General features: G+C 57.8%; 2 protein-coding genes across 3 annotated transcripts; both read left to right on the top strand.

Moving 5' to 3' along the window:
• Positions 1 to 89: 89 nt before the first annotated feature.
• Positions 90 to 4170, top strand: NPRL2 (NPR2 like, GATOR1 complex subunit). Its single transcript, XM_010718301.3, has 12 exons — positions 90 to 240; positions 513 to 604; positions 678 to 846; positions 1126 to 1234; positions 1446 to 1582; positions 1792 to 1889; positions 1967 to 2003; positions 2103 to 2196; positions 2272 to 2389; positions 2481 to 2623; positions 2774 to 2860; positions 3632 to 4170. Exons 1-11 carry the CDS (start codon positions 169 to 171, stop codon positions 2839 to 2841), a joined length of 1137 nt encoding a protein of 378 aa, XP_010716603.1. The 5' UTR covers positions 90 to 168; the 3' UTR covers positions 2842 to 2860; positions 3632 to 4170.
• ZMYND10 (zinc finger MYND-type containing 10) lies at positions 2867 to 11540 on the top strand. Of its 2 annotated transcripts, XM_019619916.1 has the most exons (13): positions 2867 to 3124; positions 3632 to 3740; positions 4744 to 4860; positions 5962 to 6015; positions 6106 to 6258; positions 8051 to 8139; positions 8435 to 8535; positions 8667 to 8741; positions 9373 to 9545; positions 9739 to 9864; positions 10727 to 10848; positions 10968 to 11093; positions 11226 to 11540. In XM_019619916.1, the coding sequence occupies exons 1-13, from the start codon at positions 3033 to 3035 to the stop codon at positions 11308 to 11310; spliced, it is 1422 nt and encodes a 473-aa protein (XP_019475461.1). In that variant the 5' UTR covers positions 2867 to 3032; the 3' UTR covers positions 11311 to 11540. The 2 variants fall into 2 exon arrangements, with proteins under 2 accessions (XP_019475461.1, XP_010716604.1); XM_010718302.2 differs by lacking the exon at positions 8667 to 8741.
• The last annotated feature ends 944 nt before the right edge of the window (positions 11541 to 12484 follow it).

Raw genomic sequence — 12484 nt, 5'->3', positions numbered from 1 at the left:
TGGACGAGGGGACCGCCGCTCGGCTCCGCCGCCCCGCCCCGCCGCGCCTCGCGGTCGCTGACTGGTTGGTGGGGGTGTCGTTTAAGGAGAGGACCCGCCCCCGAGGGGGCGGGGTGGAGGCGGAGTGCATGCGCTGTGCGGCCGGCCGGCTACCGTAGCGGGGCCGTCATGGGGGGCCGCATCGAGTGCGTGTTTTTCAGCGAGTTCCACCCCACGCTCGGGCCCAAAATCACCTACCAGGTGCGGGGGGCGCGGCCTGAGGGTGGCTGCCGGAGGGGGGGGAACGACGGGGATTGGGAACGGGGGGCGGCGATGGGTGCGTGACTGCTGCTGGATGGGCTCGGGTGCCGCGAGGAAACAGCGCCGGGGAAACTGGTACCGGGCAGCAGTGGTACCGGGTAGCAGTGGTAGCAGTGGTACCAGGCAGCAGTGGTACCGGGCAGCGGTGGTACCGGGTAGCAGAGGTACTGGGACCCGTCGGTTCTGCCTCCCGCAGCCCACCTCTCCTGCAGGTGCCCGAGGACTTCATCTCGCGGGAGCTGTTCGACACCGTGCAGGTGTATGTGATCACCAAGCCCGAGCTGCAGAACAAGCTCATCACCGTGTGAGTGCCGCTGAGAGGGAAGCGGGTGCCCGCCCGCAGCCCCAGTGCTGGGCACAGCCCTGTCCTCCCGCAGCACCGCCATGGAGAAGAAGCTGATTGGCTGCCCCGTGTGCATCGAGCACAAGAAGTACAGCCGCAACGCCCTGCTCTTCAACCTCGGCTTTGTCTGTGACGCGCGAGCCAAGGCCTGCGCACTGGAGCCCATCGTCAAGAAGCTGGCAGGGTACCTCACCACTCTGGAGGTGCGCCGGCTCTGGCTGTGCTGAGTGGGGAGGGTCAGGCTGGGCGGTAGGGAAAGCTGCCGGACTGTGAGAGCAGTCAGGCACTGCAGCAGGCTTCCCAGAGGGCCGACTGGTGTCCCGCAGCTGTCTGTGTTCATGAGGCATTTGGGCAGTGCCCTCAGTAATGTGCTGTAGCTTGTGGTTATCCCTGAAGAGGTTAGACTAAGAGCTTTTTGAAAGCTTCTTGCTTCTTGATCCTTCCCCCCAGGAGGAGCTGGCTCAATTTTCTCCCTTCTTTAGCTGGAAAGCGGTTTCATCTCTAATAAAGAGAGTAAACAGAAGCTGGTGCCTATTATGACCATCCTGCTGGAGGAGCTGAATGCTAAAGGAAAGTGCACCCTGCCCATAGGTAGGTATTGGGCAGCAAGGGCAGAGCAGGGCTGGAGGGCCACTGCCCCTGACACTGTCCTCACAGCCGGAGCCTGTGTGAGCCAGCTTGGCTCAAAGGAATGGAGTTTTGGCCAGAAACTCCTCCATTCATGTGGCTTCCAGATGTTCTGGGGCTACTGATGGCAAGCTCTAGAGGTGTCTCATGGAACTGAAGTTCATCTTCCCTCCAGATGAGTCAAACACCATCCATCTGAAGGTGATTGAACAGAGGCCAGACCCCCCCATTGTGCAGGAGTACGATGTGCCTGTCTTCACCCAGAACAAGGATGACTTCTTCAACTCCCAGTGGGACCTTACCACACAGCAGGTGCGTGCAGAGAGGGTGCTTGGGATGGGAGCTGCCCCAGAGCTTCTCATGGTCCCCCGCATAGTTCAGTGTTCCCACTTTGTGTTGGGGCTACAGGTGACCCATTCGCCCAGTATGCAGTGGGGTTTCACAGGCAGCAGGCTGCTGACATGGATGGCTCATTATTTTGCTGTTTCACTCCCCATTTCCTCCTGCCTCCCCCCTCTCAGATCCTGCCATACATTGATGGGTTCCGGCACGTTCAGAAGATTTCTGCTGAAGCAGACGTGGAGCTGAACTTGGTGCGCATCGCTGTGCAGAATCTCCTGTGAGTGCAGTCAGGGTGGTTGGGGCTGCCCAAGGGAGGGAACCTCTGCTCCTCTCACCTTTCCCCTTGCCCTGCAGGTACTATGGGGTCGTCACACTCGTATCCATACTCCAGGTGAGCTGGTGGCTGTGCTGTGGGGAGGCTGTGCTGGGGGCACCCATCAACCCCCCCAGAGCCATGGTGAAGCCAAGCCGCTTGTCACTTGTTCCTCAGTACTCCAACGTATACTGCACCACACCAAAGGTCCAGGACGTAGTGGATGACAAGTGCCTCCAGGAGGAGTGCCTGTCCTATGTCACCAAGCCAGGTGTGCTACAACTGTGCTAAACTCCAGACACTTGGGAATGTGCCCATGGGGGCTGACAGCAGCACATCCCCACAGGGCACAAGCGAGCCAGCCTCCGTGACGTCTTCCAGCTGTACTGCGGCCTCAGCCCCGGTACCACGGTGCGGGACCTCATCTCCCGCTACACCCTGCAGCTGCAGCGTGTGGATGAGAGGTGCGAGCCCTGGGTGGTGGTGGCAGATGGGGAATGCTGAGGCAGAGGAGCAGGGGGCTGCCTGAGGGCTCAGCATCACGCTCACCCCCAGGAGGCTCATCCAGTTCGGGCTGATGAAGGGGCTCATCCGGCGGCTGCAGAAGTACCCGGTGAAGGTGGCACAGGACGAGCGTAGCCTTCCGGCCCGGCTCTACACAGGGTGTCACAGCTACGATGAGATCTGCTGCAAGACCGGTGAGTGAGCCACTCTGCCTCGCCCCCCGCGAGCTCCCAAACCACGTGTGTTTGGAGAGTCCTAAACGCGGGGGCAAAGATGCTTAGGCAGGTATTAGGAGGGAGGGAGGCGTGTAGCCCCCGGCAACCAGCACCCCCTTTTCATCCTAGGCATGAGTTACAAGGAGCTGGATGAGCGCCTGGAGAACGACCCGAACATCATCGTGTGCTGGAAGTGACGGAGCCGGCCCGGCCGGGGTGCGCGCCGCGTGTGTCCCCGCGTGCCCGCGTCCGCCCCAACGCGTACCGCAGCCTGCTGGCACTCCTCCGCGCCGCCAGGGGCGCAGAGGTTCTTCGGCGCCGCAAGGGAGCGCTCGGTGGCCCCTCCCGCCAGCGGCGCCGCCGTAGCCATAGCGACGCCACCGACGCCATGGCCGCTGCGGAGCCGTTGTCGCCCGCCGAGGCCGAGGCGCTGGTGCGGACCTTGCGTGGCACCGAGCTGCGGGACGCCGGCGGGAAAGGGTGCGGGGAGCGGGCCCGGCTCTGGGGCGGCCATGCGGGGCCTGGAAGGGGAGAGGGGGGCGGGGGTATCGATTTGAGATGTCCCCTTCCTGAGGTGACGGGGGGCTTCCCCAGAGGATGTGGGGTGAGGAGGGATGGGGCAGAGTGACAGGGTGGTGAGGGGATGTCTGGGGGGGTGGTGGGTTTGGGGGTCACCAGAGGGCCTTGGAGGGGGTAAGGAGGGGCCTCAGGCAGTGGGGGCACCCAGAAGGTATGGGGGGGTGTAGAGGATGAGGAGCTGACATTTGAGGTATCTCCCATGGCGGGAGGTGGGTTCTGGGGTCTCCACAAGGCCTGGATGGGGTACGAGGGGGTGAGGTGGCAGACCCAGAGGGCCCTGTGGATTGGAGGTGTAAATGTGAGGTTTTCCCTCGTGTTGGGGGGTGGGGGCATTTTGTGACCCCCTGAGGGTCCGTGTGGGACTGCGGGGTGAGCAGGGGCACTCAGGGTGACCTGGCTGTCCTGCAGGTGGCTTCGGCAGCATGAGTGTGTGGAGAAGCTGAACATGCACGCCATCCTGAGTGCCTCTGCCGGCCAGGAGCAGCTCCTCATCGAGCTGCTCGTCAGCCATGCCAAGGTGAGCACAGGAGCAGCCGACTCTGCCAAGCCCAGGCCCTGCTGCCCGGCCTCATCTCTTGGCTTGGTCCTGCTCAGGGGGAAATGCACCGGTGAGCACACTGCTTCGTCTTGGGCCGGGCTGCAGGGGCTGGGATTCTCCCACCTGAGTGGTGAGGGTGCCCATGATTTGCCCTTCACAAGCGCTGTGGCCCTGATACTTCTCACTGGGTTTCTTCTTTGTGACAAAGCCATGAACTGCGCGGTCAGGAGGGACGGGGTGTGCTGCAGGTAGCGAGTGGGTGTGACAGAGGGCCTTGTGCCAGGCTCTCAGCCTCCAGCTGCATCTGATTTTGGAATGAACTGTCAATGGCGAAGAATCTGCTGGCGAAGATGGACTGGTGGTTTGCCATTGTTGCTTTTCAAAAAAGATTAAAAGCCAAGCTGTGGTATTCCTGCCTATTGTTCTCTGGTTCCTCCCTGGACAATGTTTGCCATGACCCTTCTGATTGCAGCTCTCTGTCCCATACCTGGGAGGGCTCAGCCCCAGCATGGTCTGAGCTGCTCAGGGACATCTGGGGCCCTGTCTCTGCCTGGTCCTCGGTCTTCCCTTTCATAACCCTAGCATCACTCTCTGCCTTTCTCTGCTCTCTGAGGCCAGAGACTCAGTAGAAAGCTGTTGATTTCAGATGCCTTCCTCCTCAGGACAGCTCCAAAATCTGTGTTATTGAACACAGGTGATAAAACTGCTGTTCTTCCTTCAAATGTGATTGTTATTTGGGAAACAGCAGATTTGCCTGAGTCCTTTGCTGTCACAGCTTTCCTGCTTGTGCACTGCAATGGAGATGTGTTGCTCTTCACTTGCTGGGCACACAGCATTGTGAAGGGAAGGCTTGAAAACTGGTCGTATAAGAAAGTAAATTGGTCCTGTGGCACATGCCTCAGGAACAAAACAACCATGGGGTGCTGTGCACCAGCCTGGTCCTCTGCCTCATGTCAGTCTGAAAGGCTGTGCTCCTGTCCAGATTCCTGTTCTCATCGGAGAGCTGATCTCAGTGGAGGTCTGGAAGCACAAGGTCTTTCCCGTGCTGTGCCGGCTTGAGGATTTCCACCCACGCAGCACCTTCCCCATCTACGTGGTGGTGAGTGAAGGGAGCAGCGGGGACAGGAGCTGGGCATGCAGTGGGACAGTCCTGGGGACCACCGAAGCACTCAGGCAAGCAGCGAGGGCTGGTGGCAGAGTGCTCAGCTGGTGCTCCACCACATGATGGCCTCAGCTCTTCGTAGTGTTCCTCAGAAATCCGTGCGGATGCTCGGGTCACCCTACCGGCTCTGAAATGTGGTGCTGGATATGCACTGTGACAGGAACAGGAATGGGAGAATTGCCCATCTCCTGGAGCTGTGGAAGAGCTGAGTAAACTGCAGAATCAGTTCATTGGCTGGAAATTGGGCAGATACCACTACCTTTAAAAATATGACTTGCACTGAACTTCTCAGAGCTGTGATTTTACTTCTCAGTAGGCTGAGATGCTGCTGTGGACAACAGGTTCTGTACCTGTTGGATAACTTCTCTGCAGGATTGTGCTTTGTCTGCTAAAGTCTAACACAGCCTTGGGGATTTTGACAGACCCTGTTATGTACTTGCCTTTCCTGCAATCAGGAGCAGCTCCTCAGTGCCTGGAAAACCAGACGAGAAGTGCCCTGGATCTGCCTAATCTCACACCACCCTTCTTGGAGAGGCACCAGCCTTTTTAGGGAGCACTGAAGTTTGAAGTTTCCATCCCTGCTCCCAGGCAGCAATGCCCCGGGGGTAACTACCCCTCTTTGAGCACTGTTTTTCTCCTGTGTTTCTAACCACAGGTTAAGTGCCTCCAAGCTAAAAAGAGTAAATAGCTTTTTTCTTACTGAGAGCAGCAGTCCCTTGGGCCAGTCCTGTCAGGAGAGTGATTCAGAAACTTTGCTTCTCTCTGGAGGGATGCTACCCTGGAGCTAAGACAAATCTAACCCAAAGCTCAAGAGTTTCAGCCAATTTTCAATCAGAGCAACATCTTGCTGGGGAAAGGTGGTTTTTTCCCTTTATAGCTGTGTATCTGCAGCATTGCCACAGAGCAACCTCACAGGATCTCAGACTCAGGACAACCTGTCCATGATGCCTTTTGGCCACAGCAGCTGCTTTGGAGGGAAAGAGCCCATGCTCCATTTCCACCACCCACCAGCTGCCTCCTGCTGTTTTCCCCCCTCAGCTGCATCACGAAGCCTCCATCATCAACCTCCTGGAGACGGTGTTTTTTCACAAGGTAAGCAGCATGTTCAGCTTTCTTTAGCATAAAGGCATGCAGGCTATAGGGGACTGACTGTGAATCTCTGAACGTCTTGGTATCGCAAAGGAGATCTGTGAGTCAGCAGAGGACAGCATTCTGGATTTAATTGATTACTGCCATCGAAAACTGACCCTGCTCACAGCTCGAAGTGCCAGCGGACAGGCAGTGACCCAGCAGGAGCTCCGTCCCGAGGAGCTGGCCAGTCCTTTGTCCATGCAGGTGAGCAAAGTGCTGTGGCAGAGGCATTGGGCAGCCTGAGGAGGCACAGGGTGTCTGTCTTATGGAGAACACTTTGGCTGCAGCACCTGCACCTCCTGCCCTTCTTGTGGCAGCCTGGTGTTAGCAATGCTCTGTGCTCAGCTCAGGCTGCCTGCTGCTCTCTCCACCCTGCAGCTGTGCTTCCTCCCTGTCTCATTGCAGTGCCAGCTTGAGGCTCCCTGCAAGACAGATTTTGAGCTGGGGGAACTTGGAGAGCTGATAATAAAGCTAAGGAATGAATGCAGGGGGTTGGGCCATTTGCTGGAATGGTGTGATTACATCTCCATGGAGCTTGTGAAACCACCTGGGCTCAGGCTGCCACTGTAGCCAGCCAGGGTTAACCATGAAAGTGATCCCTGCATCTATCTGTGTATGATATAACTGGGAGTTGCCCTAATGCATTTCCAGCCTACTTCCTCAGTCCTCTAAGCAATTCCTCCTGTTAGTGGCGGTCTGCAGCAAGCCCAGGCTGTTCCTGCTCGGGTGTACCAGGGCAGCTGTGCTCATGTTTCTGCTGTGGGAGCTCATTTTGCTTCTCAGCACCTAAATTTTTCTCCCAAAACTCTGCAGATCGTGAGGAGTGTCTGAAGAAATGGACTTAAAGCAATAGCCTGCATACTTGGCAGTGCCTCCTTCTGCATCCATCCTTTGGTTTGCTGCCCAAGCACGTGTTCCTCTTCCAGAAAAGGGGAGGAAGTGAAAGGTTCCTGAGCACAATAGGGATTTTTTTTCCAGGAAATGTTTTCCCAGCTTGGGGCAGGGCGCTTTCAGTGTGTGCTTTGAGGTAACTTGGGGAAAAATGATCCTTTCAAGCTAGTAGGGCTCTGAAAAGCACTGGCTGCCCAAGGAGCCTGGCTTCCCACAATTCATCCCAGCCCCTCCTGACTTAACATACAATGACTCCATATTAAAAAGCAGCTTCTGCCCTCTCCTGTGCTGCAGAGCCTGTTGTCCTTTATGGCCGTGTGCTGTGGTGACCATGGAGCAGCCCAAAGCATGGACAGTCGCTGTGTTACAGTGGCAGAGATGAGGTCCAGCTGCCAGCAGGAGCCATAGAGAAGCAGGGCTCCTCCATGCAGCCTCACAAACACTCCCGCATGGGGCACTGGCGTGGGAAAAGCAGGGAGAAATCTCACTGCAGGAATTTAGAAGGAAGTTGTTGCATGGGTACTTTATAGGAACACAAATGGCTTAAGATGGGAGCTGCTGGGGTCAGCTCTGCATGCAAAGCCGTGAGCTGATGAGCTTGTCTTGACTGGAGAGGAGGAGCAGGCCTCACAGAGTGTGTGGAGGATGGAAGCTGTGCAACACTGCCCAGAGGCCAAACGGCCTAGCTGGGGGCTGGCATAACACGGGGAGGGATTTTGGCTGGCCATAAGCTGGAGGGGAGAGGCAGAGCCAGAGAGGCAGGTCAAGAACTGCTGCTGTGCCATGGCCAAGTTTCTCCTCCTCCTATTGGTCGTACAGATTCCCCCTCCCTCAACCTCACCTGTCTGCAGGCAAGGCAATGCCAGAGAAGATGCCCGTAAGGGACGGGCAGGAGGGATGCACTAGAGCAGGCTGTAGGCACTGCTGTCCCTGCCCTGGCAAACAGGCAGTGCTGCTGCAGTCCAGATGAAGACTGGAGTTTGTTTTGCAGGGGTTTGGTTTCCTCCCCAATCTGTGGTTGCTGATGTGCAGCCAACGAGCTGCCTCTTTGTTGCTCTTGGGAAACAGGGCCTCAACTCCCAACTGTGCTTACCCCCCTCCACAGGAGCTGCAGAAGCAGGCGGAGATGATGGAGTTTGAGATTGCCCTAAAAGCACTGTCCGTGCTGCGGTTCATCACTGACCAGGTGGGCAGGTAGGTGCCCAGGCATGGCAGAGAATGGGCCCCGAGTGCTGTTTGAGATTCCTGTGGATTCTCAGCCCAGCTCTGCTCCTTGACCCCTCCTGCAGCTGGCTGCAGCAGCAGTGGCACTGTCCCAGAGGGCAAACATAGCAGCACTCCACCCTACTCTGTGGCACTCAGTGGGAAATGGAGCTGCTCTTACTGTCATTGTTTTTCTCCTGTCTCTCCCAGTTGCCTCAGGGAGAGCTTGTATCTGTTTCGGTATTTGTTTGAGAGCGCCATCTCCCCCTTTCTGTTAAATCTCCAGTTTGCCCCTGAGTGCGCTGACACGGATGCTGAACACCCACAACCTGCCCTGCCTCCTCGTCGAGCTGGTGGAACACTGCCCGTGGAGCTGCCGTGAAGCAGGTATGGATCATGCCCTGTGCAGCCTTGCTGGGACCTGCACCTACTGGTAGCTCTTCTGCAGGAGCCCTGGCAGCCCCATGCCTCTGCAGCCAGGTGCATCCCCCCTTTCCTCCTTGCATCCCTCTGAGCAGCAGTGCGATGGAAAATGGCACAATCCACTGCAACCCTACGGGGGGAAAGCACCTCAGCAGGAGTTCACAGTATAGGTAAGGGAGGAAGAGATGCTGGGAAGCACATGGCTCCATGCGTGCTGAGGAGCCCAGCTGGACATGGGAGCTTTCCTTCCTCTGGCCAGGAAATGCATCCCTTCTCTCTGCATGCATGCTCGGAGTGTCAGAGGGAGCTTTGATCCAAGGTCCTGAGGGAGGGACTGGAAAGAAACCAGAATGCAAAGGCATTTCCAGGCTGTGCAGATGCAGGGTTACATCCTCCTCCATTCCCTGGGGCAGCGCATTAGCTTGTTCTGTAACTTCTGTTATAGTTGTGCTACTTCTGGCCGTGCTGACATTCCAAAACATGCCTCTGCAGCAGCTCTGCTGCTATGGTGTGAGTTCCCCCATCATCTACCAGTGTTCTTCAGTCTTGGCCAAGTACAGAGGGTGACAGGGATCTTTCAGTTCCTGCCATAACCATATCACCTTAAGATGTGTTCTTAGTGCTTTTTGTGCTCTCTAAAATACCGTCTCTGCACCAAGAAAGCTGCTCTGCCACAGGGCAGGCAGAAACAGAGGGGTTTGCCTGAGTCTGGGTGAGGAAGCGGATGAAAGGCAGCATCCAACCCTGTTTCCTGGTGCAGCTTTGTCTCTCCCTGGAGCCCTGCGTTCTTTTGTCCCTCAGGCAAGTTCAAGAAGTTTGAGAACGGCACGTGGCTCGTGGTGCCCCTTGAAGACCAGATGAAGATGACTAAACTTGATGGGCAGGTGTGGCTTGCCCTCCTCAACCTCCTGCTCAGCCCAGAATGCCAGCACAAGTACCACTTTGATGGCTTCAACAAGAGCCAGCTCCTTAAGGTAGGCTTCCTAGAGGATAGTGGTGTGAGAGCAGCAGTGCAGTGCTTGGGGCTCCTGTGAGTTGCTCTGCCAGTGCCCCACAGTCCCTGCTCATGCTATGCTGTTTGCCCTGTGCACATGCAGAGCCCTCAAGCCCCATAACCCTGCTCTGTCCTGACCTCTCTCTGTTTGCTCTTTCCCTCCATGTCTGCAGCTCCGTGCATTCCTGACAGATGTCCTCCTGGACCAGCTGCCGAACCTGGTGGAGATGCAGAGATTTCTGAGCCACCTGGCAGTGGCAGAGCCAGCTCCTCCAAAAAAGGATCTTGTTCTGGAGCAGGCATGTGGTGACTTCTTTCATCTCTCCTGCTGATCTCTTTTAAGCCTGGTCACTCCCTACTCCTTTTTCCTTCAGCCAAGTCTTGCTCTGGAGAAGTTGTGCCCCAGAAGAGCAGCCAAGCACCCATTCCACTGTGACACCCTCACTGCTGAAAACTGTTTGCAAAGAGAGGGCAGATCACTGCCCCAGCTCAACTGCTGGCATGTCAGTGGGCAGGGGCAGGCAGTGTGCACGCTGGAGACCTCATCCAGGCTGCTACCTTCTCTGCATTTCTGCCTTTGAGCTTGCGTGGCTCCTGCCTGCACCAAGGACACGTGGGGGGAGCCAGCTGGAGGCACTCACACAGACTCCACTCTCTACCCAGCAAAAGTGAACTCACTCCTTGTCACAAAGCCAAATGGAGAAAAGTTATTTTTCCATTCGACTTCTCTCAAATCAGCCTCCTCCCCTTCCAGGCCTGGCTATTTTTGCTTGGCCAGGGCCATCAGTGCTGTTTGAAGCAGCATCCTCCTCTCCACGTGCTGCTCTTGGCTGGTGCTTTCCCTTTCACAGCAACAAGCCCTTCCCTTGGTGTTCGTATTTGGGGAAGTGATGGGTGGAAAAATCTGCTCAGCCGAATGGCTGCAGAGCACTGGGTTTGTGCTGCTGCCGCAGCCCTGGCTGGCACAGCGTGAGGATGGGGGGCTCTGCCTGGGGGCTGGGTTTTGCCTATATCTCCTAATGCTTGCTGCCTTGTTGGACAAGTGGCTCTGTTCCCTGTGTACCCACAAGCACGTGCTGCACTGCCTCTGCTCCCTGTGCCCCAAGCCCTCCTGTCCCTGCCTGCTCTGGCTGCCACCTCCCACTCTGCCTCTCCCTCCAGGTGCCTGTCATCTGGGACCACATCCTCAAGAAGAACACGGGCAAGTGGGAGGCCATCGCCAAGCACCAGGTGAAGCATGCCTTCAGCCCCACTGAGGAAGAGCTGAAGCTCCAGGCACGCAGGTGAGGCCCCGCTCCATGCCCGTTGTCACCAGGTCCCAGGGAGCGGGGCTGGAGCTGAGGCTGCGTGCTGCTTGCTGCCCCTTCCTTGTGCACAGTCCCCCCCTCCTGTCCCGCTGCAGGTGGGCGCAGACGTACAGCCTGGACATGCTGGAGGTCCTCGCCCCCGACAAACCCCGGTGCCCGGTGTGCGGTGTGGAGGCGGCCAAGCGGTGCTCTCGCTGCAGGAATGAGTGGTACTGCACACGGTAAGGGACCTGCAGCTCCCCCTGCCCATTCTCTCAGCCTTACAGCAGCTTGATGAGTGCTCCTAGGGACGGGGTGCATCCTCCTGGGCTCTGCAGAGAGGGCACAGCCCTGATGTGCGGCTCTCCCCACAGGGCATGCCAGGTCCAGCACTGGCAGAAGCACCGCACTGCCTGCAACCTGCTGGCCCAGGCGTCGGGCACTGCAGGCACACTGTGAGCAGGGCAGGGTCTGACCTGCAGCACGGCAAGGCCCGGTTCTCCTTGGAGAAAAGCCCTGTAGCACCACGCAGGCAGGCTCACAGCCCTTCTCCCTGGTAGTTTCATGGGGCCCAGCCTCCCTGTCACCACCATGCAACACCCCCACTCCTAGTGCACCCTGCAGGGGCTCGGCTCCCCCTCTTTGTATTCTCTTTGAAGACAATAAACCACTTCCTCCCCTCCCTCACACCCAGGGAGAGATTTGTGTGTGTTGCTTTTTACCCATGCGACAACAAGAACCCTGGAGAACTTGAAAAAAGAGCGACCGAAGGTAGGAAACAGGGCTCAAAATGGCCAAGCCTGCTGTCATCGAGGCATGGGCTCACTCTCGCTTCAAGCTCCTCGAGGCAGCAGGATGAGAACGGCTCAGCATCACCTCCCACTGTTAGAGCAGTGGGGGTAGGGGGGGCAGAGGATGTGGTTAGCGTGGTGCTGAGCGAGCAGGCGTGTTCCTTGGGCTTTGTTAGCTGCCGCCTGTAGGGTCCAGAGCTGACTGCAGAAAGGAATCGTAGAATACCCCCAGCTAGAGGAGACCTGCTGGGATCACCAAGTCCAATGCCTGGCCCCACACTGCACCACCCAAATATTAATGTCTGTGAGCAGTGTCCAAATGCCCCTTGAGCTCCAGCTGCTTGGGGCTGTGAGCACTTCTGTAGGGGGAAAAGGAATAGCCTGGGTAGGATTTTTTTGATGTTTCCCCCTCTGCTTTCAGCTGAAGGGACTTCAGCACTGAGGCTCAATCCCCTTGGTGTTGTGCGGTCCCAGGGTACCCAGGAAGACACCGGTGGAATTACAGGGGCACTGGAGCTGTGGGCTCGGGGCAGGCTGGCTCCCCATGGCGCAGTCCCCGTGCCTGCGGGGCTGGGAGCTCGGCTTTGCCTCTCCCCCTGCGCTCTGGATAGCGGTGGTGGAGGCGGCAGCAGCCGGGCCTTTGCGTTTTCTAATGGAGCCGGCTAGGAGGACGGGGCCGTTCGCAGCCGGCCGGGCCCCGCGGTGCTCGTTTCCGTGGGGCGGTATGGGGAGGAAAGGGCCCCTCTGCCCCCGCACGGATCTCGGGGCTGACTGCAGCCGTTCCAGGGGCACCCCTCGGCGGGGAAACTGAGGTGCGGAGCGGGGCTGCCCCGGGCTGCGGG

This window comes from Meleagris gallopavo, chromosome 14 (assembly GCF_000146605.3).
Source record: "Meleagris gallopavo isolate NT-WF06-2002-E0010 breed Aviagen turkey brand Nicholas breeding stock chromosome 14, Turkey_5.1, whole genome shotgun sequence".
Classification (NCBI taxonomy): domain Eukaryota; kingdom Metazoa; phylum Chordata; class Aves; order Galliformes; family Phasianidae; genus Meleagris; species Meleagris gallopavo.
This window is presented reverse-complemented; position numbering and strand designations above follow the sequence as displayed.

Coding starts and splice junctions, on each gene's coding strand:
- NPRL2 (XM_010718301.3), top strand. CDS start 169: ATGGGGGGCCGCATCGAGTGCGTGTTTTTCAGCGAGTTCCACCCCACG. Junction 605..677: donor CAGAACAAGCTCATCACCGT/GTGAGTGCCGCT, acceptor GTCCTCCCGCAG/CACCGCCATGGAGAAGAAGC. Junction 1,890..1,966: donor ATCGCTGTGCAGAATCTCCT/GTGAGTGCAGTC, acceptor CTTGCCCTGCAG/GTACTATGGGGTCGTCACAC.
- ZMYND10 (XM_019619916.1), top strand. CDS start 3,033: ATGGCCGCTGCGGAGCCGTTGTCGCCCGCCGAGGCCGAGGCGCTGGTG. Junction 3,125..3,631: donor CGGGACGCCGGCGGGAAAGG/GTGCGGGGAGCG, acceptor GCTGTCCTGCAG/GTGGCTTCGGCAGCATGAGT. Junction 9,865..10,726: donor AGGATCTTGTTCTGGAGCAG/GCATGTGGTGAC, acceptor CTCTCCCTCCAG/GTGCCTGTCATCTGGGACCA.